Source organism: Centruroides vittatus, unplaced genomic scaffold (assembly GCF_030686945.1).
Source record: "Centruroides vittatus isolate TY-2023 unplaced genomic scaffold, ASM3068694v2 scaffold_1015, whole genome shotgun sequence".
Taxonomy (NCBI): Eukaryota; Metazoa; Arthropoda; class Arachnida; order Scorpiones; family Buthidae; genus Centruroides; species Centruroides vittatus.
The window spans coordinates 812,871-835,381 of record NW_027122666.1 but is presented as its reverse complement, the minus strand read 5'-3'; the positions used below and the strand labels follow the sequence as shown (position 1 = coordinate 835,381).

The 22,511-nt window shown below is 32.2% G+C and overlaps 3 protein-coding genes across 3 annotated transcripts; 1 reads left to right on the top strand and 2 right to left on the bottom strand.

Annotated features, from left to right (window-relative positions):
- Window positions 1–239: 239 nt before the first annotated feature.
- LOC136986271 (transmembrane protein 11-B, mitochondrial-like) lies at window positions 240–893 on the top strand. The gene is made up of 2 exons (XM_067283765.1): window positions 240–286; window positions 356–893. Exons 1-2 carry the CDS (start codon window positions 240–242, stop codon window positions 891–893), a joined length of 585 nt encoding a protein of 194 aa, XP_067139866.1.
- Window positions 894–1,302: 409 nt separating this feature from the next.
- Window positions 1,303–5,490, bottom strand: LOC136986193 (protein obstructor-E-like). The gene is made up of 5 exons (XM_067283675.1): window positions 5,343–5,490; window positions 3,078–3,281; window positions 2,093–2,281; window positions 1,819–2,017; window positions 1,303–1,745 (listed from the first exon to the last, which is right to left on the bottom strand). The coding sequence occupies exons 1-5, from the start codon at window positions 5,380–5,382 to the stop codon at window positions 1,691–1,693; spliced, it is 687 nt and encodes a 228-aa protein (XP_067139776.1). The 5' UTR covers window positions 5,383–5,490; the 3' UTR covers window positions 1,303–1,690.
- A 2,581-nt stretch (window positions 5,491–8,071) lies between these two features.
- LOC136986381 (cytochrome P450 3A24-like) lies at window positions 8,072–20,917 on the bottom strand. The gene is made up of 14 exons (XM_067283906.1): window positions 20,802–20,917; window positions 20,629–20,725; window positions 15,899–15,951; window positions 15,732–15,828; window positions 15,534–15,662; window positions 14,797–15,028; window positions 14,571–14,713; window positions 14,025–14,154; window positions 13,855–13,930; window positions 12,797–12,905; window positions 11,879–11,967; window positions 11,667–11,807; window positions 8,293–8,446; window positions 8,072–8,220 (listed from the first exon to the last, which is right to left on the bottom strand). Exons 1-14 carry the CDS (start codon window positions 20,861–20,863, stop codon window positions 8,128–8,130), a joined length of 1,605 nt encoding a protein of 534 aa, XP_067140007.1. The 5' UTR covers window positions 20,864–20,917; the 3' UTR covers window positions 8,072–8,127.
- Between the last annotated feature and the right edge of the window lie 1,594 nt (window positions 20,918–22,511).

Here is a 22,511-nt window from a genome sequence, read left to right as displayed (position 1 = left end):
AAGTAAAAATGATTTTATTTATTTATGCCTTTTTAAAAATAAAAATAAACAGAAATCTGAAATATTATCATTCAAGTTGATTTAAAAAAAAAACAATTACATTCCTCTAATTATAATAATTATATTATTAGAAACAATAAATATTTTTAAAACGAGTTATAACAATAATCTTCGGCCTATCTTCGCGTAATGCTGATATTTAAATAATAATAAACGATTTTCAAATTTATAAATTTGGAATGGCCGTATCCAGAACCAACTGTTCTCGTATTGAAGATGACCCGAGGCAAGCTATAACATAAATATTGTTACAGGTTTTCTTATAGACTAATTTGATTTCTATGCACATATACAGAGATCAGCTTAGGCAACAGGGCATAAGCATTGTATTCGAAGATCATGACTGGGAAGAGACTTCGGCAACAGCAGACGATGAATTAGAAAAGGCAATGGCATCCGGAACACGCATCATCATCATTGAGCCTTTAGAATTAGGAGAGATGACATCAGTTTGGATTGGATTCGGACGTTTTCTAAATAGATTATCATTATACACTGGATTAGGAACGTTAGCAACAGCCTACTTTTGGCCTAAGAATCCCAATTTTTACTGCTCATTGGGTGCTATCAATTTTGTATGTACCGCTATGTATGGTGTCGCGTGGCAATTTGATCCTTGCTCCAAGTACAGGGTTGTAAAAAGTCCTTCTGAAAGAGCAAATTTGCCTCTTCATTTAATTTCTACATATTGCCCCGTAGTGCTCGCCAGAAAAAATACTCTTCCGATGAACTGCACTCGAATCATTTTAACATTTTCTGCAGTTGGTTATTGCTTGTGGAATGTTTACAAACTATGGAGAGGAGAAATCATACCAGGATGTGAACTGTATTGAAATCCTCAAATTTTATGAAAATTCAAATCGAATTCAATTCCTTACAGAAATGTTTCTTTTTTCAAAATTTAGTTTCAAAAATGATTTATATAACATTCGAAAAATTAAAGTTAATTCTTTATCTATCAATATAAGTGTTTTCTTTTTTCGTTTTGTCTCGTTTCGCGCCTGGGAATCAATAGGGCCTTTTTAATCATACCCATCGTGGGTTCGACCAGGCCACAACGGCCTGGCTGAACCCACGATGGGTATGATTAACATGCCACGATGAGTGGTGAGGGATGGGCCCGACATATCCGGAGCATGCAGCCCACCGAAAAATTCTCGAAGGGCTTGTCGGGATCGACCCGGATCCCCGAGACGGTAAGTTGCGTCTTAACGGTTATAATGAATACATTAAGACAAAAAATACTTATAAAAATGTTTTTAATATATGAAAATGTTTTATATTTACTTTAAACATCATACAAAACAATAAATCAGGCTTCATCTCTACTGAATTATATGTTCATTAGAAATATATCAACGTCTAGTATAGTTATCACTTTGTAAAAACAGCAAGATAATTTTCTTATGTTTTAAATTAAATTCATTACATATTTACATGTTTACATATTATAATATATTTATGTATATATATATATATATATATTTTATTAATTTTTGAATATTGACTTGAAAATTACCGATATGATCAATCATCGCGTATTGAATGTTGCTTAACAAATATGAAATTAATGATAGATGATGTAACGTGATGATTATATTTTTTCTTCTTGAATTTTAACATCTCTTCACTAACCCTGAGCTTTCTTTAAGGCTTTTATATCTAATTCACCATAGTATTTTTCACTGAAAAGAAAAACGCATCAATTAATTCTTTCAAAATTAAATTTCACAAATTGTCTGAAAATCTGATACTCACCAACCACTGACATTTTCGGGATCATCACATTGAAGGGTGTCCACATTGAAAACTGTGCCTACACCACACCCATACGATCTAGCAATGCCATCAATACAAACATAGAATTTGCGGCAATCTGTAGGATGAGCGTGACGAGTGTACAGACCAGGTTGATCTACTTCATGAGGATCGGGGCACACGTAACCTTCGGCCACCTCTGGAATAATCAAACATTAATGAATCCCTGATAATTGAAATGTATTTTTAGTAAATAAAATATTAATTATCTTACCTAATTGATCACATCTATCTACATTATCTGCCCAAACACATACTCTCTGATCGGTATCATAAGCCAATCCGGATGGGCATTCGTATCTGGAAGCTTCTCCATTCCAACAAGAATAGAAGACGCGGCAATTGTCTTTATCTTCGAAAATTCCGTAAAGATTTTTGCAATGGGGTGTACTTACAGGCGGTTCTAAAACGTTAATCAAAAATATTAATTGAAGATTGTAAACTTAATAATTATCAGGTATATTAAAAATTATTAGAATTCTAAATGCATATACATATATTTTCAGTTTGTAATTCTCAATATGACTTGATTTTATCAAATTTAGTAAGATCTATTCAACGCTTAATTCATTATTTAATTAAACATAAAAATAATTCTAAGTTTGCAAGTCGAAGAGAAATACAGGCTTTTGGTAGGTCTCACACAAGGATCAATAGAGCCATTTGGATCAGTCCTCGCACTACGATGGCTTCAAAAACTTGTTTCAAATCATCCATTACATTTTTTCTATAGGCTCTAACTATACATTTTCTTTTTTAATTTTTTATTGTTTCCGCTTGTAGGCACTTTGGCCTTTTTAATTATACCCATCGTAGGTTTGGCCAGGCTCACAATTGGTGGTGAGGGATGAGAGCCGGGAAAGATTGTCCATGAAAAATTCATAAGGAGTTACTCGCTCAGATTCGACCCCTTCTAAAAAGATAAATGTCCTGGTTCTCATTTAACATTGAAAAATGCTGGTCATCGGAGAGACAACGAGAAATCACTATAAATTTTCAATAAGAATTTATTTTGATTCATCTCTATCATTGTTTTAAATCGAGAATCAAATTACATTATTAATTTAATAAGAATCATTACAAATATATATGCAAATATAGATTACTTTACAAGAAGCATTACAAAAAGATTACTTTGAATCACCATTTAAATAAATTAATTACTATCCGCATGTACCGTACTTCCATGATATTCTTACCTAATTCAGTCCTATCGCCGCAGTTAACTGTGAATGGATAAGCACAGTTTTCTCTCAGAGAATCCGATTCATCGAAAACCAGACCATTTCCACATGTTTTCAGAGTAGATGTACCATTTTCACAGGCCCAATACTTATCACAACTTTTATGGTGTGGATAGAAACCAAAATTTTCAGGGCAATCAAAATAGTCTTGGGCGAATACTGAAACGAAGACAATTCCATATTAAAAAAATTAATTAATTAATCACTAATATCCTGATTCCGGTATTAAAAATAAATAAAAGTATCGTTATTTATATTTATCCTTGAGATTAAATTATTCAATTTTTCAGAAACGTCTAAACCTCACCCAATAGAAAAGTCGAATAACTTGGAGTAAAAACTGAGTCAAGGAGAACTGTTTTAGATATATTTGATGTTTATTCCAATTTTGACCTCAATTTTTGGTTGCTTACACCTAATGGAACCGAAAAAATGTATTCGGAATGTTCAGAAAATTAAAATAGTCTAAAAATTCTTCTGCGGTATTTAAAGATTATTAATAGACATACATTCAAGGTTTCGCTACATTATACAAGGCAAAAAAACTTGACTATATTACTATTGTGCTCATTACTTGTCACTTGTTTGACATCTAAGAATTCTGTAGACTGGTTGTGATTGACCTAAATTGTGTCTTCGATAAAAATTTCTACGTAATTAAAAGTTCTGTTTGTTACAATATTGTTTCTGCACCACCTACTACAATTATGTAATTTTTTTACTATACTTAAACCGGGATTATCCTTAATGATTCGTGGCAAAACTCTTCGTAGCTTGCATATACAGAATTAAAAAATGTCGCTAAACTTGCATAAATTCATTTCATACACACTATTTTTAATTGCTTCAAGCTAATAAATCCGGTTTTGCTTGAAACTCGATTGTTGCAATGTAACCAAAAATGTATATTCCAATAATTCAATTCGATTATATAAATTCAATTTTTTATAGGCATACGTATTCGATGTCTGCAACGTAATTTAAACTCTATATAGGATGATATATAATGCGTTTAATCCACATCGGCGATATTAAAGTTGTGTTTTGTGGAATCTTAAGTTTGAGCAGAGTATCTTCATGAGGATTCTGCAAGCGTTCTTGAAAATGCCTCGTGGTAAATTGGAATTGTAACAATAAAAATTATCATTTTAAAATATTTCTGAGGTTTTTTTTTAATATCGTAATAAAATTCAATCTTTTAATTTTGCAAAGTTTGTTAATATTTAACTTTTTTATACTTGAAAATCGCTGTAAAGTTTCGCGAGAATGGCTCCCAGGGTTATGACCTTAACTATATGTACAACATGCACTTTTCCTCCGTCAAATAATACATGTAAAAAGGTGGGGTCCTAAGCTGATGTACAATTTATTCTGATGGTGACATAAATTTTTAGCTTTAAAATTTCTCACGACTCGCGAATTTTCTAAACTACATTCCTACAACTAATGCAAACAGGTGAATCTATTTCCAAGCATTTCGTATGGATAAGAAAAATGCTAATATATCGCACTATTATTTTTCAAAGTTGGTGAAGTTTTTAAGCAAGAATTATTTGATAACTCATGAAGAACTCTTGTCGTGTTTAACTTTGCTACAATTAAGATAACATTGCAAAAGTCATTGAAAGAGTATTCTACTATTTAGGAGCAATTTCATGAAATATGCCAAACAATTTTAGATATTTTACGAAGATTCAGGAGATTTAAACTCCATTTATAAAATCTTAGTATATATTTAAAAGATTTAAAAGATGTATTACAACAATTAACCTAAATTATAAATATTTTTATGATATGTAATCAAATTAATAATTGCCCATAATGTGATCTATTTAAATCTACATGTTTACCAGTATGCTAATTACAAATTACTATTAATTTAGCAATAATTATAAGAAAACGTGAACCATATGGGTGAGTCTATGTGACAAGAATAATTTTATATTCGTTAATATATATTTTTAAAGAGCAGCCCATTAGAAGAATCAGTATTAAGAAATATTGTAAGTCGAATTTACGAAGAAATCTACAGTTTATATATGCGTTAAAGTAAGAAATCAGGTGGAGATCATTCCGATTTCTTAGTTTCTCCAGACACGTTTTCGCATTAAGTTTATGGAAAATGATTAAAAATAGCAATATACTAAATATTAATGAAAGTCTAACAAGTGAAAGTATTCCTGATTTTTTCTCTAATAAATTAAAAATATGAGCACCTACCTGATCCGAATGCAAGGAAGACAAAGAATAGGGCCAACATTTTGAGATGTAGTTGCCAGCTATTTGACACAAGAAATAATTCGAAAGACTGCCGTACCTCTTACTTATGTATTGCTTGGCCCTGACCTACCCAAGTACCTACACCTGTCATTGGCAGAACTGTCTAAAGTCGAACGTGCTTTCATTTCAAGGCTGGAATGCACTAGATCAATTAAAATTTATTATTATCTACTTTAAAAAACACCTTTCTTATAAAAAAAGGGCACTATTTAGTGTATAAAAACAGGGTGCAACCTTAACTTACTCTCAATTTTGTCTCTGACGCGTGAAATCCGCATTGCAAATTGACAGGGTCTTAACTATTAATACGTTAATGAACAGGTTAAAAGTGATTAAAAATTCGCCTTGAATAGTGAAAAATTTTATTTAAAAAATCGCAAATATCGTGACATTTACGTGATGATTTATTTGCATTTTATTTTTATCAGAATCGTTTAAAATTTTTTGAATTTTTGCTTATATCAAGGGCGACATATTATAACAATATTAAATTTATATTGGTTTTTTTACATTTAAGATTTATTAATGCATTCACGGAGGATTCATTAATGCATTCATTTGGCTGAAATTGAAAAAAGAAAAAAAAAACTGAAAGTTCTAGCATAAAATATGGATTGGATTAATGAGATGAGGCAAAGCAATACATGGGCAATATGCCAAGGGAGGAGCCTCTCGAGAGGACTTTCTACGAAAAACTGGCCCGTGTTTAGATGTTAGACACGTGAAGAAAACCCAGCGAACACGTGGCTAGCCACTGTTTCAGGCATAAACCAGTGTTCAGTGATTTTTATCCACCCGGCCACTGATGGGTATGTAAAATATCATTTGGTGGGGTGCGGCAACGCAACGCGTGGCTGATCTGCCAAAAGGATACCTCCCGAGAGGTTTTTTATGAAAAAATGGCCTCTGTATGTGAAGAAAACCCGGAAAACTCTGGTGCGAACACGTGACCAACTAGTAGTGTTCAGTGATATCTACTCGGATATTGGTGGACAATATAAAATATGGAAAATGCAAGCATAAAATAATAATTATATTCTTAGATAAATAATTTTCTTAAATGTACAATTGAAAAAGATTTTAAGCAAAGAATTCCTAAAAAAAATAAAAATGTTATTAAAATATGCAACTTAAATATGTAAATTATTTAAAATATATACAGAAAAAAATGTTTCAAAGAATTGGATATAAAAACGTGATAAATTACCTCAAAAAAGGAACATTTTTTATGAATGTGATATATATTTAAATATCAGGAAGTATTTTCAAGGCCGAACCCATTGTCATACTCATTTTATCAATTTGAAAAACGCTAAGTGACACGTCATAATAAACCACACCCTACTCCACTCACGTTAAATAGATCATCTTTAGAATTTTGATTTTTACTCACAATAGTATTACCTGAAATTTGAATTGTTTTACGCTGTTATATAATCTGTGCAGGAATTATAGATTCCATACTTCTTTTTTTTTGTAGTTGCTATAGAAATTCAATTTTCAGAATTGTTTACTGTTAAAGACACTCAATATGTCGCAATTTCGAAATTATATTATTCAAGGAAAGCGAGTGTATTTTTATTTCCTTTTATAGTAAAATTGAAAATACGATAAAGAATAATTTATATCAAATGTCTCATTTATTTGACTTGATATGGGAGATGTGCCAATTGTTCGTTTTAAAAGTGAAAACGATGCGTTAAATCGAGAAAACACGAGAAAAATCAAAAATTATCCAGAGTAAAATATTTAAGTATTGCATTGATTTTTTTTGTATTTATTATTTTTTAAAATACATATAAAAAGCACAGTAAAGTGTTAGAAAGTTGTAGAAAATAAGAGTGAAAATGAAATAATAACCTCAAAAATTTGAAAAGCGAATTAAGTTAAACCACCCCAAAAAATCAGTAAAGGGCATTTAAAAATAAATAATAAAAAATTATAAAATGAAAAAGACTTGTTTTTGGAGTTATACGTAAGTTTTTAAGCATTTAAATGCCAACTACGCATTCGAACCTCAATCGAGATATACGATCCCCTACACCTCTTCTCCTTTTTAACTCATAATCTCCTGCCAAATTTCAAAATTTTTGGTCCATGAGGTCCTGAGATATAAAACAAAATACAGGCCAAAACTCACATATAGATACAGAATTATGTTCCCTGTTTTTTGAATTAAGGGATCTTAAAATGTTGAGAAATACAAAAACCGAAAGGTCAAAATTACACCAATTACAATTACGAGCAGCCGGGATAGTAATTTAAGAAATTGAATAAAATAATAATAATAATAATAAAATAGAGCATAAAATGTTTAAAAAACGAAAATTAAATAATATTGTATTTAAAAAAATTCAAAAAATTCGATTATGATATCGTGTGAAATACACTTTAACATTTACCATATGTTGGAGTATAGAGTAGAGAAATGTCAGCAAAAGGTTGTCTAGTTTTAAACTGTCTGAAGATATTTGTGGCAAGGTCAATCAGGAGGTTGAAGACCATGAACCGAATGATTCCTTCCGCACAAGTTCTCCTTGGCCTAACCAAGAAACTTGTTTGACATTAGTTCAACGTACGACAAACGCTAATTAGAATAATATCGATCGTCAGTGTTAAACTTGGAAGAGGAATTAGCATTGGATGCTCATCTATAATTAATACTCTAATTCCGGTTTAAATTATTTTATCTCATTTTTCTTTTACAGTTTTAATTAGAAAACATTTATAGTTTCTGTATTGAAAGAGGAACTAGTCGAACGAACATTCCACTCTTGGGTGCGGTGACAGATACTTTGTATTCCATATCTAGATTTGTCTGCAAGAATTAAAATAATTATTTAAATTAAGGTTTATTTTGTTAACTTGTATATATAGTTTTTAATTATACCTCGGAACTAGGAAAAATTCGGTAATTCAGCAGTAATTTTACTAGAATTAGTTTGATTTCTAAGAGAGCGAATCTCATTCCAACACAGTTACGTGGTCCAGCGCCAAAGGGTTGGTAAGAAATACCTACGTTTGATTTATTTTCTGGTGAAAATCTGTATTTAGAAACGTAAAAAATGTTAATAAATTTACTTTCTGAAAGTGAACTTTATTAAGTTTTATTCTATAAATATTTCTAAGATAGAAAAAATAGAAATACGTACAGTACATTAAATGGAATATTGAGATGAAGCTTATAAAATAAATATTTTTAAAAAATTGAAATTCTTGCTTAAATTATCATCTAGTTTAGTCCTGTATGAATATTTTATATCACGATTTTTTGCATAAATTGCATTTAACGAACGAGCGATCAAAGTTAAAGCATTAGCCTTTAGCTTTGGGTATCTGGATTCAATTCCAACTCGAATCCTTAGAAATCTTCATAGAATATCTAATCTAGAAAAATTTGATTATAAAGAATAATGGACACGAAAATAAGCCCTCTTTTCGTGACCATTAAGGGTTCATTCAGATCCACGATTAAGACGACCGAGTGACAGAACAGCTTGATTCTTCCAGAAAAAAAGTGTGTCAACAAAATTGGATCATCATAAACACGTTTTGCGGAAGAAACAGTGCTCCTTGCCACTTGGTCCTCTCAACTGTGAGTCTGACCGAACCTATAATTGGGCACGAAAAAACCCTCTTAGTGCCCGCTGGATAGAAACAAAATTCTAAAAAAATTATATGTGTAGACATGTAAAGATTTTATAATTTAGATCATTATCATCATCATCAGTTGGTTTCCATGAATTTTATTAACTTTCTCACCTCTCTCTATTCTTTGGTTCATATTTCTCCATTCTTCCAATCCTTGGCTGCATATCTCAAAGCAAATTTATACACAATTTTCAGATTTTAAAGATTTTTGTAAATTATATAAAATTTTCTTGTAAGTTGAATGCAGTTTAGAAAGAAAATAACGCCTTAAAACTATTCGATGAAAAATTTAAATTGTAATTATAATTTGATTTTATATGTTTAATATTTTTATTAAAAGATAATTTACATCATTTACCATGTGAGAAATATCCTGTTTCACCAATATTGGAACCATTCCAACTGCCCTTGTTCATAAAAACTGGTCATTTTGAATTTATTTAAATAAAATTTTGGATTGTATTAATTTTATTGAAATTTATGTTATCATTTGTTTTATCTTGTGAAACATTTATTTATTTTGGCAAACAAAATTAGGATTCTTACTTTCTTCTACTTCATTTTTTATTGATTAAAGGGCTATTTTATGTCACATAAATGCTTTCTTTCGCCACATATAACTTATTATAACATATTGATACTATCAATAATAATAATAACAATAACATATTTGTTAAATTTCAATTTATTAGTTATATATTTTTTTAAATTAATTTTTAACTCACTTACTCTTTCTTCTTATTTTTCTATTTAAACTGTTCTATTTCACTGTTTAAGAAAAATCTATTCATTATCAATAATGTATAAAAATTGCATTGATATATTGTATTCTATAAAGATAGATAAAGATTGCATAAAATAAAAATACATGACGATAGTATGGTCGAAAGATTATGAAATATGGAAGAGATGATAAGTTGTTAGTAATTCATTTATACTGGGCTCCTGCAGGTTTTGATGAAGAGAAATGGAGTAACGATTTATTTCCCCGAAATATTCAAGGCATATTCAATATGATTGAGGTCAGGGGAACGAGTTGTTAGCCTCAAGGAACAATTCGACCAGTCTAGTTTGGTAAGGACGGATATTGTTACCCTGTACTTATAGCACCCTCATAACACTTTACAAGATAATCAAGGATTTCAAATTCTGTATCTCGGAGCATTTGAGAAACCGGTGCACATACAAATCTGTGAGGCTATTCAAAATTACCTACCTAACCCGTTCCTTTGGGTTGGTTTTAATGATGACAGCGTTCTCATAACTTTGCCAGATAAACTGACAACATACAGGGTGTTTATACCAGCAAAATTGTAACATTATAAAGAAGGAGCTGATCCTGAATCTGTGATATGAGGCCTATTCAACGTCGTCTAGAGATATTTAGCAGTCTAAATGCAACTAAATTCAGAGCGTATGAAAGACATTTCCATGAAAAACATTAGTACCAAAACTCGCCACGAAGGCACTCTTGACACTGCACGCAACAAAAAAAAAGTAGTTTCATTTGTAAAGATACTTAAAAAGTGGTTTATTGAGGACATGTTGCTAATTTGCAATCTCGAAAGACAGTACCACAATGCGCGTGAGAAGCGTCATAGGATTAACTGAAATCGGCCATTGAACACGCTATTCATTGCCTTCACGTGTTACACTTTCAAATGGGGACCGCACTGAGCACTAAGCCAGTATCCTCCTCATAGCTAAGACTCTATATAACAATAAATGTGCTATACAAATAAAATGCTGCTTTTAGCGCCAAATGTGCCTTAGCGGCGAGTTTTGGTACTAATATTTTTATGAAAATACAGTAGAGCGTCGATAACTGGAACCAATTGGGGACTGGGGTCGTTCCAAGTAGTAATTTTTTCCAATTTCCGATTATGTACGAAAAAATATATTAACCTGTCCGATGTTCAAATTTTTCTTTGTTGCGTATCGCTTCCTGTTGAATTTTTCTCCGTTGCGTGTCGCTTCGTGTTGAATTTTCGTCGATTTTAAGCCTAACGAAAATTTTTATAATAATAATCGAGGCTATCGTATCGTTAAAAATTATTTCTTTATTTTGTACAAACAAAATAAATATATTGAAGAATATAAAAAACATGGAAATTATACTTTAGAAGTAAATTTAGTATCAAAAACGTTCGATTCAGCACGACACAGTCCGACTGAAAATCGTTCCAGTTTCCGGCCATTTCAATTACCGACGTTCCAATTTCCGACGCTCTACTGTATTATCCTGCTAAATCTAGTTGCATTATCATGTTAGGCTAGACTAAATGTAGATTGCCACTAGTCTCTAGACAGCTGGAATAGGATACTTTAATTACCATCACCCGGTATGTATCATTTTTTTAAATTGAAAAAAAAGGGTTTGTAATGCATGGCATAAACATATAAAGCTTTAATTTTACTTTGGAGGTTTGTTAATCAGTCAACATGGAGGAGCATCCTTCATCCATGTTGACAGACTGATTAATCCCATTATAATAGAGATCTATGCCTGAAGAAAAGTTAAAGATCCTGATTATACTCGAATGCAGATCCCTCAAAAAGTAACAGATAAATTTAAAAAATAAATAAATAATAGAAAAATATCCAAAAATTTACCTGTCCGGTTTAAAATCTAAAGGATCTTCCCACAATTCCGGATCACGATGCAAAACCCAAATAGCAGCTTGAAAAGCCGTATTTTTAGGAAATACATAATCTTTATAGCGAAATTCTATATTACTTTTTCGAGTGACAAAACTAGAAAATGTTAACAATATTTAGTACAGAAATTCGAATGATGTGGATTTAAGAATTTACATTTGCCTCACCTGATAACGGGAGGATAAATACGAAGTGATTCACTTACAACTTGATCCATATAATTTAAATTCATGATGTCATCATATGTTATTTCTTCCTGCATTTTAAAATAAAAAGTTAAAAAAAAAAGTATTTATTTATAAAGTCAAACCTCGATATGGCGCAACCGTCGTAAAGCTGTGCCTGTATTTGTGGTGGAACCTTATCCATAAATATTAAATGGAGCAGCTTTATCATTTCTGAATTACTAAATGCATTGCAACACGGCTTGAATGAGGGAGCGTGTAAACGTGCTTCCATCATTTTGCTTATAACTTTCTGCTTTCATTATTTTGAGGTAAAGTGATTCTTGTTATCTTTCTGTACACATAAACGAGACATGAAGAATATTACTCTTTAGTCAATTTTTTGATGTAATAGTTTCGATATTACACGTTTTCTTCATGACTTATGACCCACAAACTATTATGACGCCATTACCCCAAAGTGCTCGGCAGTATCTCAAGACATTCTTTGAATTAATGTTGCAGATGACTGGACTTCCATTTCTGGATTTCTCAAGTGAGTAGGCGAAAACTTCGAGAACAGTAGGAAGGCAAGGTTAGAGGGAATTAGCTAGACAATGTAGACAGAGGTTTGAATGAAAAACCTAAGTTTACTAGGTTTAGATCTTAATATAAACCTAGTAAACTTAGTTTAGAAGGCTGTGCGGCTAAAGTGGAAGCCATACTGCTAAACTATCTCTGCAGTAATAACTAAAATCTTCGTGTTATCAAGTTTACAGAATCACAGCCTAAGTGTTCATTACTCCGGTCTCATAATTGTATGACATATTTGGATTTAACACCGATTTCAGAGTAAAATAGTAGCGCTAAATCGAGGTTTGACTATAATTCTAATTTTATAATTTAATTTATTCTTTTTACTTTTTGATGAAAGACGTTTAACAATTCTTGTCGTAAATTTTCTTGAATATCTTGATGTGTCGCTAATAAAAATGTCGTGTAAGTTAAACAAGTGCTGGTAGTGTGGTGCCTAAATTAAAAAACAAAAAGTTAAGAAATTCATCGAAAAACTATAAATTATTTATTATGAAATGTTTTATATTGTAATCATGTATTTGTATCGTATAGAACTTTCTCGAATTGAGAAGAGCTCTATGGGCTAAAACTCTTCCCAAAGTTTGTTACCACCAAGGGATGAAAGAAATGGTGTAGATGAATTAAATTATGTTAATTATAGAACTTTTGGCATGGCATCAGGGAAAGTTTAAGTTGTGCGAGGTTCTGGACAAGCATAAGCTTGAAATGATTAGTGATGGTACTTACTACCAACAAGATCGCCAAAGTATTGTGGTTTGTAATACAATACAATACTTGGGCGCTACCAAGGGAGGGCTTTCTATGTAAAACTGATCCTTATTTAAGTGTTAAACATGTAAAGACAATCTGGAAAACTACATGCGCCAGCCAGTTGATGAAGAGCGAACCAACAACCTGTGTTTAGTGGTTTTATCCACTAGGTCACTGATGAGGTAAACTTGAAAGGCCTTTTTATACAAATTTACATAGCCGAAATCACACGATACTTAATACTATACAAATTATAGGATTCGTATCAAATTTTATTATTTAAAAAATTAATTTGGCTTTGATTTTTTTTTAATACTAGAGATCTTAAAATACCAAATAGTTTTGGCTTTTTTCGATCTTTGAAAAACCCTGTCTCAAGAAAGAGCCTTGTTAGAGTTCTTGACTAAGAGCAAGTGTTCAAAAACATGTATTTTTGAATGTGTGAGACCATCAAAAGAGCAAACCCGTTGGCAAGTCTAGGTTTCTAGGCCTAAAACGACCATTGAAGAATATAATAATTATATTGAGCCCTTTAATTATAAAATTAAATATATTTCTTAAAAATTATTTTCATTATATATATATATATATATATATATATAATATATATACAGTATATATAAAAAACATACCCTGCTAGGAAAAATGTTAAAGAATTTCCTTGAATTTCTTTATTTGTCATACGATGCAGTTCCTGTTCCGTATTTTCTTGTTTGGAAAAATATTTATGCATTATTAATAATTAAAGTTCCTGTTTATTAATAAAAATCATAAAATTAAATAACTTTTCTTTAAAAATTACCTTGGAAAGAGATTTCTTCATTAGCCTTTGTAGAAGTGGAGTCTGCTGTTAGAGTTTGAATATCAGTTGATCTTAATTGCTCATTAGAGATTCCATTGTCTATCATTAATTGAATCAGATCACACCTTTTCTAAAATAATTATGGAAGATATATACACTACTTTTCATAATTTTTATGTATTTTCAAATTAATAAAATAATCTAAGATTTGTTTATTAAGTTTTGCATATTTGAGACCATTCAAGTATTACTTCAGCAGTTTATAGGGAGGAAGTATTCGTTTGTATCTAACGATTTTTGACAATGGAAGAAAGAAAGCTGAGTTTTTGATGACGTAAGATTGAACCCTCCTTGTTTGTTTTTCTCTCCACTCATCACAAAATTACGTGAAAATAATTTCTGTGTAATTGGGAATGCTTTAAACATCTGGCCTGATGACATTATTTGCAGAAGGGTACTTCCCTTTAACGTCGGAAGGAGGAGCTCATTTTTGCCGTTGTAATACTTGAACCCTCTCTTTATAAAGATTTTTAAACAATTAAAAACCTGTTTGTTTAATTTTCTTGCTTTAATAACGTCATTTACTGTTTTAATGAGTCTAGTTAAGCTAGGAAGTTTAAATAAATATCGAAGATTATCATGAAGTACTCTAAGAATGAACACAACAGGTGAAATATCTGGAAAATATACTTGAAAAAAATATATTAATTTTATTACATTATATATAATAAAAATTACACACATTAAATGTTGATATAATTTTATATACTACCTGATATCCTTACAGATGGATCAGCCAAACTAAAGCTCATAGCAAATTCACAATCATGTACGAAACTGCTGTCATTGTTAAATTGCACATCAGTTTTAATTCCAAAACTCGTTTTTCCTATAACGTCCAAGCTTAACTTTGTGTATAATTCGTGAATATCAACGTTATGCAGAGAATATTTATTTAATAATTGCAAGAAGTCTTCCACAGAACTTTCTATCAGGGAATACATCTGTAAAAATGTGCAATACTATCAGATCAAATCAATGGACTTTTCTTTACGTGAAAGTATTATCCATAAGATATTACTTTCCCCTTTCAGCCACACATTTCTCTACCAAAAAGATATAAACATTAGAAAGTATTGAAAGTGAAAGCTTTATACAAAAATTAGGAAACAATGGCCGTAATCATGGCAACAGCTTTCTGTTTTGGGCCGCTTTTCCCCCTTTCCTATGGTCCTAAGGAGTAATATGTAGGTGTGTATATACTACATACATATATACATAACGAACTGTACTGTTTATGTCACTACTTTTTACGTGGAATTAATGAAATAATGTAACGTTCAGTACCCCGTGCTACGTATTACTCCTTAGTACAATTAAGGGTGTTGATCAAGAATATGCGTTATGTAATTTTGGTGGAGGGTATGTGAGACAGCGTTACAGAACGTTACAGGAAGTGGAAGTGTAGTTGAAACGTATAAAATAATTAATTACATGAATGAATCTAACCTGTTTTAGTTTCCCTGATGTGAAAGTTGGTGTTAAAATGCTTCTATTTTTCTTCCACTTTCCTCTCCTATTAGCTATAATAGAATGTCCAGATACTGGGCTTGGCATGGTTCCTTTAGGAACTATTATCTAGGAATATAAAAAGTTCGAAAATGTACTTAATGTTATAAAGTAAATGTGTAATGATAATGGCTTTACTTTTCTGTCATTAAAATCAGAGAAATACTTAATTTGTATCAACTTTAACAATTCTGTATCACTTGTCAAAATGAACGATCTGCAACCGATGTAATATCTAAAAATTGATGATTATTATTTTTTTACAATTATAAACTTTACTGCTACAAGCGGAGAGGCACACTTACCCAACAATTTTTCCATATTTTTCAATCCATAGCCGATGACATTCTGCTAATCCCTGAAAAATATTAGATAATATTGATCATTTGTAATGCAAGAACAATTTGTAAAAATCATTTCGTTTAGTTTAAAAAAAAAAACATATGCTTTTATTGTTCTAAAGATATCACTAGACACCAGTGGCGTAGCGAGGGAGGTGCAAGGGGGTGTATCATGCACCGGGCCACTCGCAGAGGGGCGCCCAAATGGTCTCCAAGACAAACTATATGTGTTTCTGGAGAGGAGAGGGCGCCAATAAAGTGTCGTGCCCCGGGCGCCAGTTATGTTCCCTATGCCACTGCTACCACTTGTCTTTTTCATTTGCAACGTAGCTTAATTTATCATTTCCACTAATCATTTACACAGAGTACCACGACATTAATCATTTACAGTACAACCATTAGGGTCATCAATTCGTAAGGAATAGAGATGACACCATGTCCCTCCTCAATATTTTTGTATTAGCAAATTGACTCCCTTCCAAACTTATTTTGTTTTTACCCCATACCATATAAATTAGAAGTAGAAACGAGTACTGTGCACAAATACACCTTATTTTTATATCCACTCAACGCCTGACAATGAAAAATTTATCTCAATAATTGCCAATGATCCGACCTCCCTAATACAGGTACAAATCAACGCTGATAAGTATCACAACATATCAACTTACATAATGTCCACCAATGGCCGAGTGAATAAACCATTGAACGCTGGTTGTTGGTCGTGGGTTTGCACCTCACTAACAGGCTGGCCACGTGATGTTATCAGAGTTTTCTTTACAATTTCCTAATACTTAAATACGGGTCAATTTTTCTATAGAAAGCTGGGCAAACACCCCGTGGCATTGTGCCTGTGTGCTGCATTGCCTTATACTATTAATTCAATCTATTTACATAATAGCTTTAGAAAATAAATAAATAAATCATAAAAATGTCACGGTCTCACATTGAATGATAAGACAACAGGTCATAATCTCCAAGAGTACAAGATAAGACAAAACATCAAGGCAGACTCAAACCCAGATCCATAGGCCTAATAAAACCAAAAAAATATTTTATCGTGCACTTGTGATCAACATTTTCAAAAATATTGAATTTCTAATTCAACGGTATTTAAGTTTTTTAATAAATGATCTACAAATATTGTCAAACTTTGATTTTGCGCCACCATTTGTTCGTCTCTGAAACTGGTACTAGGTGTAGCGCTAACCTGAAGTACAGTACCTGAAAGAATAAGAATCATACATAGATCCACACAAAAATCTCAGTTTGAGAGCTTAAAGTCATATGATTTAGTAATTATAATATCGTTTCCAGTATACAAGCGCACATTTAATAATTCACAGGGCTCACCGGTGGCCAATCGGTTCTGTTCCTTGAACACTGGAAGTTCGGTCGTGGATTCGCGCCTCGCCAGGACGGGTTGGCCATGTGGAGTTTCCCGGGTTTTCTCCACGTCTTTAACGCTTGAATAGAAACCAGTTACGCTTAAAAAGACCTCCCGGAAGGCATAGCCCAAGTGTCGCGTTGCCATAACTTAATAAAACAAACAAACAAATAACTCGCAGCTATTTTAAACTTCCTTAAAACTATTCATTAGTGTTTTTTCGAAGATAGCGCTATTTAAGGGGCTGCTCTATCGAGATTTGACTATGTTCATTTCTTAACCTCATAAACCTGTTGTGGAAGAGAATGTTCAAGATTTCAACATAAAATTGAAGATTTTGGTAGAGGAAACTACATCAAATATTCTCGACCTTCAATTGAAACTTAATCTTGTTTTTGGTCTACAATTTTTTCAAATTATCTATAAATTCCCACTGTCGTCCGTCTGTCTGTCCTTCCTTAATCTCGAGAATAGATTTAGATTGATGAAAGTTGAAATCAGATATGGAAATCTTAGGGGTAGGAGGCCCGATTAATTATATACAAACTTTCAGTCTAGAACGGAAGTCACATGAATTCAATTTAAAAATTTTCGCATGAATGGATTTACATAGATGGCCTGCATGACTGTTGTTATCAGTAAAAGTATGATGTACAGGGACAAGACACTACACATTTGAGATGGAAAACATACATTTTAAATTGAATAAATTAAGAATATGATTAAAAATTGCAGCTCTGCATTGTGACGATGTCACAATAAATCATTGCTCTTTATTTTGCAATGTCACATATCTAATATCAAACGAACCGCCAGATTCCTTTATAGGGCTTTCTTTTTTTTTTCCTTTGTGGTTTTAGGCCCTATACCGCTCTGAGAGCACAAAAAGGTCAATCCTTTATAGGGCTATTAAAGCTAAATAATTACTAAGAAATTTGGCAGGAGAAGGCCGCCATCTCTTGTCAATATAATAATTATAAATAGATAAATTCATTTTAGAATATTATGGGAAAAACATCGGCCCGAACAGGACTCGAATAACTGCAAAGAAAAATGTCTGCCGGGAGGACTTCCTGTGGGAAACTGGCCCCTATTTAGCTGTTACAAACGTGAATAAAACCCGAAAAAACTCCACATGGCCAGCTCGTTGGCGAGGCGCGAACTCACGATTTACACGTCTAGGGCCCACTAGTATCCACTCGGCTACTGGTGGGCTCTAGGCGTTTAGATTACAAGGGTTCGAAGTATTAGAGCTTTCATGACAGACTCTTGATTCGTTGTCTTGAGACTCGAACAAATAATAATAATAGATCAGGATCCATATATACACCCAAATATTACATGTTTTCATGGATGTAGGTTTTTTTTATTTAACAAGTTACTTTCTGTATACATTATCGTAACCGTATATCCGTGTAGATGTATATTACAAACGTTTTGTATACGTTACATCATACATTAACGCATGTGTATGCAGGAGATTTTCTAATTAATGAACTTAAGGGAACCAATATTTTTAGTGTTTGATATTTTGAATTCACGAGAAGTTTAAAAACTAGGTCTCAGTGCTTACAGAGCGAAAGGAGACCAAAAAAAAAAAAAAAATGGATCCGGGCCATACAGACCTACTGGCCTCTGATAGGACCTGCAAATAAGTTTGATGAAAGAAATTGCGAAAAACCCATGAAATGAACTTATATCATTTGCATAACATATCTATGAAAGACATAGACCAACCTATCCGCTACCCCTCCCACATGAAAGTGCAAGAGGGCAATCGCAGTGTTTTCAACTGGGTCTAGCAGTTTCTATACAATGCAGAATCACGAGAGGCAACCACCTCATTATCAATTTAAGTCCCGGAGACCGATAGTACTCGTGGAAAAGCCATACAGTAGTAGTCCGGACCTCGTGAGCAGGAAATCGAAGATAAGCCGCAGCAGACATCTGCCAGACAACAATGTTCACATGATGTTAGATAACTGATCTTCGGACTTTCTCTTTAGATAGATTTAAAAGATTATTTTTGCACTTAAATCTCTTGCAATCTTATTTATCCGAAAGAATTCTCAATAAAAATGAAATACTCATAGACTCATAGTCTACACTCATAGACGTAAACTGAAAGGGTCCAGAATCCGTTATTGTAATACATTAAGTAGTACGTCCCCAAAATTGAAGGATAAAAATGTTGTCCATCATTTAACTTTGGGGACCCGGTACCAGTTAATATATTAATGAGTGCCGAACGGGTTCCGGTGCCCTAGAGTTGACACCTATGCGTACAATTTAAAATATCTTAACAATTCTGAGTAAGAATTTATTAAGGGGATTTTAAAATAAAAATTAATAAACGCTGGTTCTAAGTAAAACCAAACGGAAAGTTTTAAAAATATCCAGAAACGAGTTGCTTAACTTTTCCGGCAACACTTAAAATTTTGGTGGCGCTATTTGTTATCATACTTTATTTAAAAACTTTTAAATTTTTAACTATTATAAAATGGCAAAAAGCTTAATTTTGAGGGTAGGGATGGATTTTATAAAAAACTAAATACTAATAACGAGTAAAATCGTCCTTAAATCGGACTCTACTGGAAATACACACGACCTTCTTTATCTCCCCACCCTTCGACCTTTAACCACCAAAATTATTTACAGAATAAGAAGTGGACGGTGTCATCTGTGGTTTAGTCCGCGGATCAATAACTTTTAGAACTGTTCTAAAGGACTTTTTGGCCCACCAGTGGCCGAATGGATAAAAACCACTAAACACAGGTCGCAGGTTCGTGCCTCACTAACGTGTTGGCCACGTGGAATTTTCTGGATTTTCTTTGTGTCTAACGCCTAAAGAGGGGCTATTTTTCCACAGAAAGCCCTCTTGGAAAGAATACTCTTGAGAGATTCGTCTATATGATGCGTTGCTTTAACTCATCAAATCAAATCTAAAGGCTTTTAACATATATCTTAAATTTTTTGTAAATTAAAGACACAGTCGATTCAAAAGACAACCATTTATTACGTGCTTTTAGATTAAAACACTTTAATTCACAAAAAATAATTTAGCCATCCGACGAAAGAAACAGAATATACCTTAAAGTTTATATTTATTTTTTACCATTTAATATACACTTAGAAGATAAAATTATCTTATAGATAATTCATTACCGCCCACAAAATATTATTTTATTTAGTACAACATTAATCCGCATCATTTTACAAATCAGATTAATTTAAATACATGTAAATTACGTAAGAAAAAAACACTTTATTTTCTTAAAATTACCTAAGAAATTGATTACTTTATTACCTTTTCATCTATCTCCTTCATATTTCCTGTTATAAAATGAGGTGGTGGTCCAGGAACTCCAATTCTTTTTAAATATGTCATTCGTTGTTTTTGCTTCCTGAAACAAAAATTTTCATGTTTAAAAGTCGAATTTAATTTCAAATTATTATTAAAGTATGCATTTATTAACATACCTAAACCATGAAGCAAATATCAAAAGCAGAACAGTAGAAATTAATATAATAATAATTTCCATATTTGTAACAGTACTTTGTAGGAAGAAATGCAGTAAACATCTATTCAAGTACAATACATGTGACTTGTATCCTCTTAGTCAAGGTCAATGGCTTATTTTTTATATAAAAAGTTCAATTGGATAAGATAAATCAATGTATATACCTTTACTTACATTTTACTAATATCTTAAAACTTGATAAATTATTATTAAAATGAACTTGAATGAAAAAAATGAATGAAAAAATGAACAAAAATGGTATTGTTTATATACTTTATATATAATTTCTGTATATAAATAATATATACCAATACCATTTTTGTTTTTTCTCTTATAAATTTTCGAGAATTTATTAAATTAAAATTATTTAATTTTGCTCAACTTATTATTCATTTTTTTTTTAACTCTTTCCGCCCTGTGGGCACTAAGAGGGTCTCTTTTAGTAGACCCATTATGGGTTCGGCTAGGCCCACAATGGGGCGACCGGGTGGTGAGGGACGGGGCCCGACATATCCGAACGGACCACCCCCCCGAAAAATTCCTGGGGATTATTCGACCCGTTCGGATTCGATTCCGGGTCCCCCAGAGCGGTAGGCTGCCACCTTGACCGCTCGGCCATCCGGCCTATTTTTTTTTACACTAGAAATATTTTAATCGGTTTATTTAGTCAATATAAAATCTCGTTTTTAATGCAAAAAATCGATATAAATTCTGAAATGTCTGAAAAATGCGTTCATTTTATGTAAATTGAAATTAATTTTTGAAAAAAAATCAAATAAATCTTTAAAGATAACATTGTTAAAATCATATTCAAGATTTACATGAGGCAGTACATTAATTACGTGTACAACAGTTCATAGAACCTCCCAAACAATAAAAATATGGCATTTCTGATTCATATGACTAGTAATATAGCTTATATAGATTCGTATGTCACTGATATCAATAAAAAATGCCATATAGACAATGTTTCGACTTCCTCCCTTCATCGTGTACACTGCTGTAGTCTTCGCCCCCTCTCTTAAACCCTATACACAATTAATGGATGGCCGTATTGAATAATTTTAGATCTTTTAAATGTCGCAAGAGGACCAGGTCATTTACCTTCTCTAGACTTTCACTATATTCAACTAGATAAATGTTTCTTTCTTAATACAGAAGAAATACAATGGAATAAATATATAACAAATATTTTTGAGGTTCCGCAAATGAGAGGCCCTGCCAAATGATTCGTACCACCATGGGCAGAACGCTCCGAGGAGGCAAAAGAAGAAAACTAGAGAGGTTGAGGGGCAAGTACAAACGTTAAACTTGTACGGCAAGCAGAAGTAGGCCTATACGTTTGACGTTTTTAAGTCCAAGTAAAAGACCTTGCGGCGCTCGTTCACAACATCATGTGACTCGGAGAAGGTCGCGCATTGACTCACGGGAAATTTGTTGAAAAAAATTGCGGATACATTTAACATCGAGGGTTATGAGCAAAGGTAAATAAACAAATTAAAATACTTTAAAGTTAGAATATTTATAGGATGTTTCATAACACTGAATAATTATCAATTATTTTTAATTAGCGTTGTCTCTCCTACCGTACTATAGGATGATCTCATACTTTTGTTGAGGGAAGTAGCGGCTTATGTAAATCCGAAGGCAGCTCGGAAAATTATTTTTA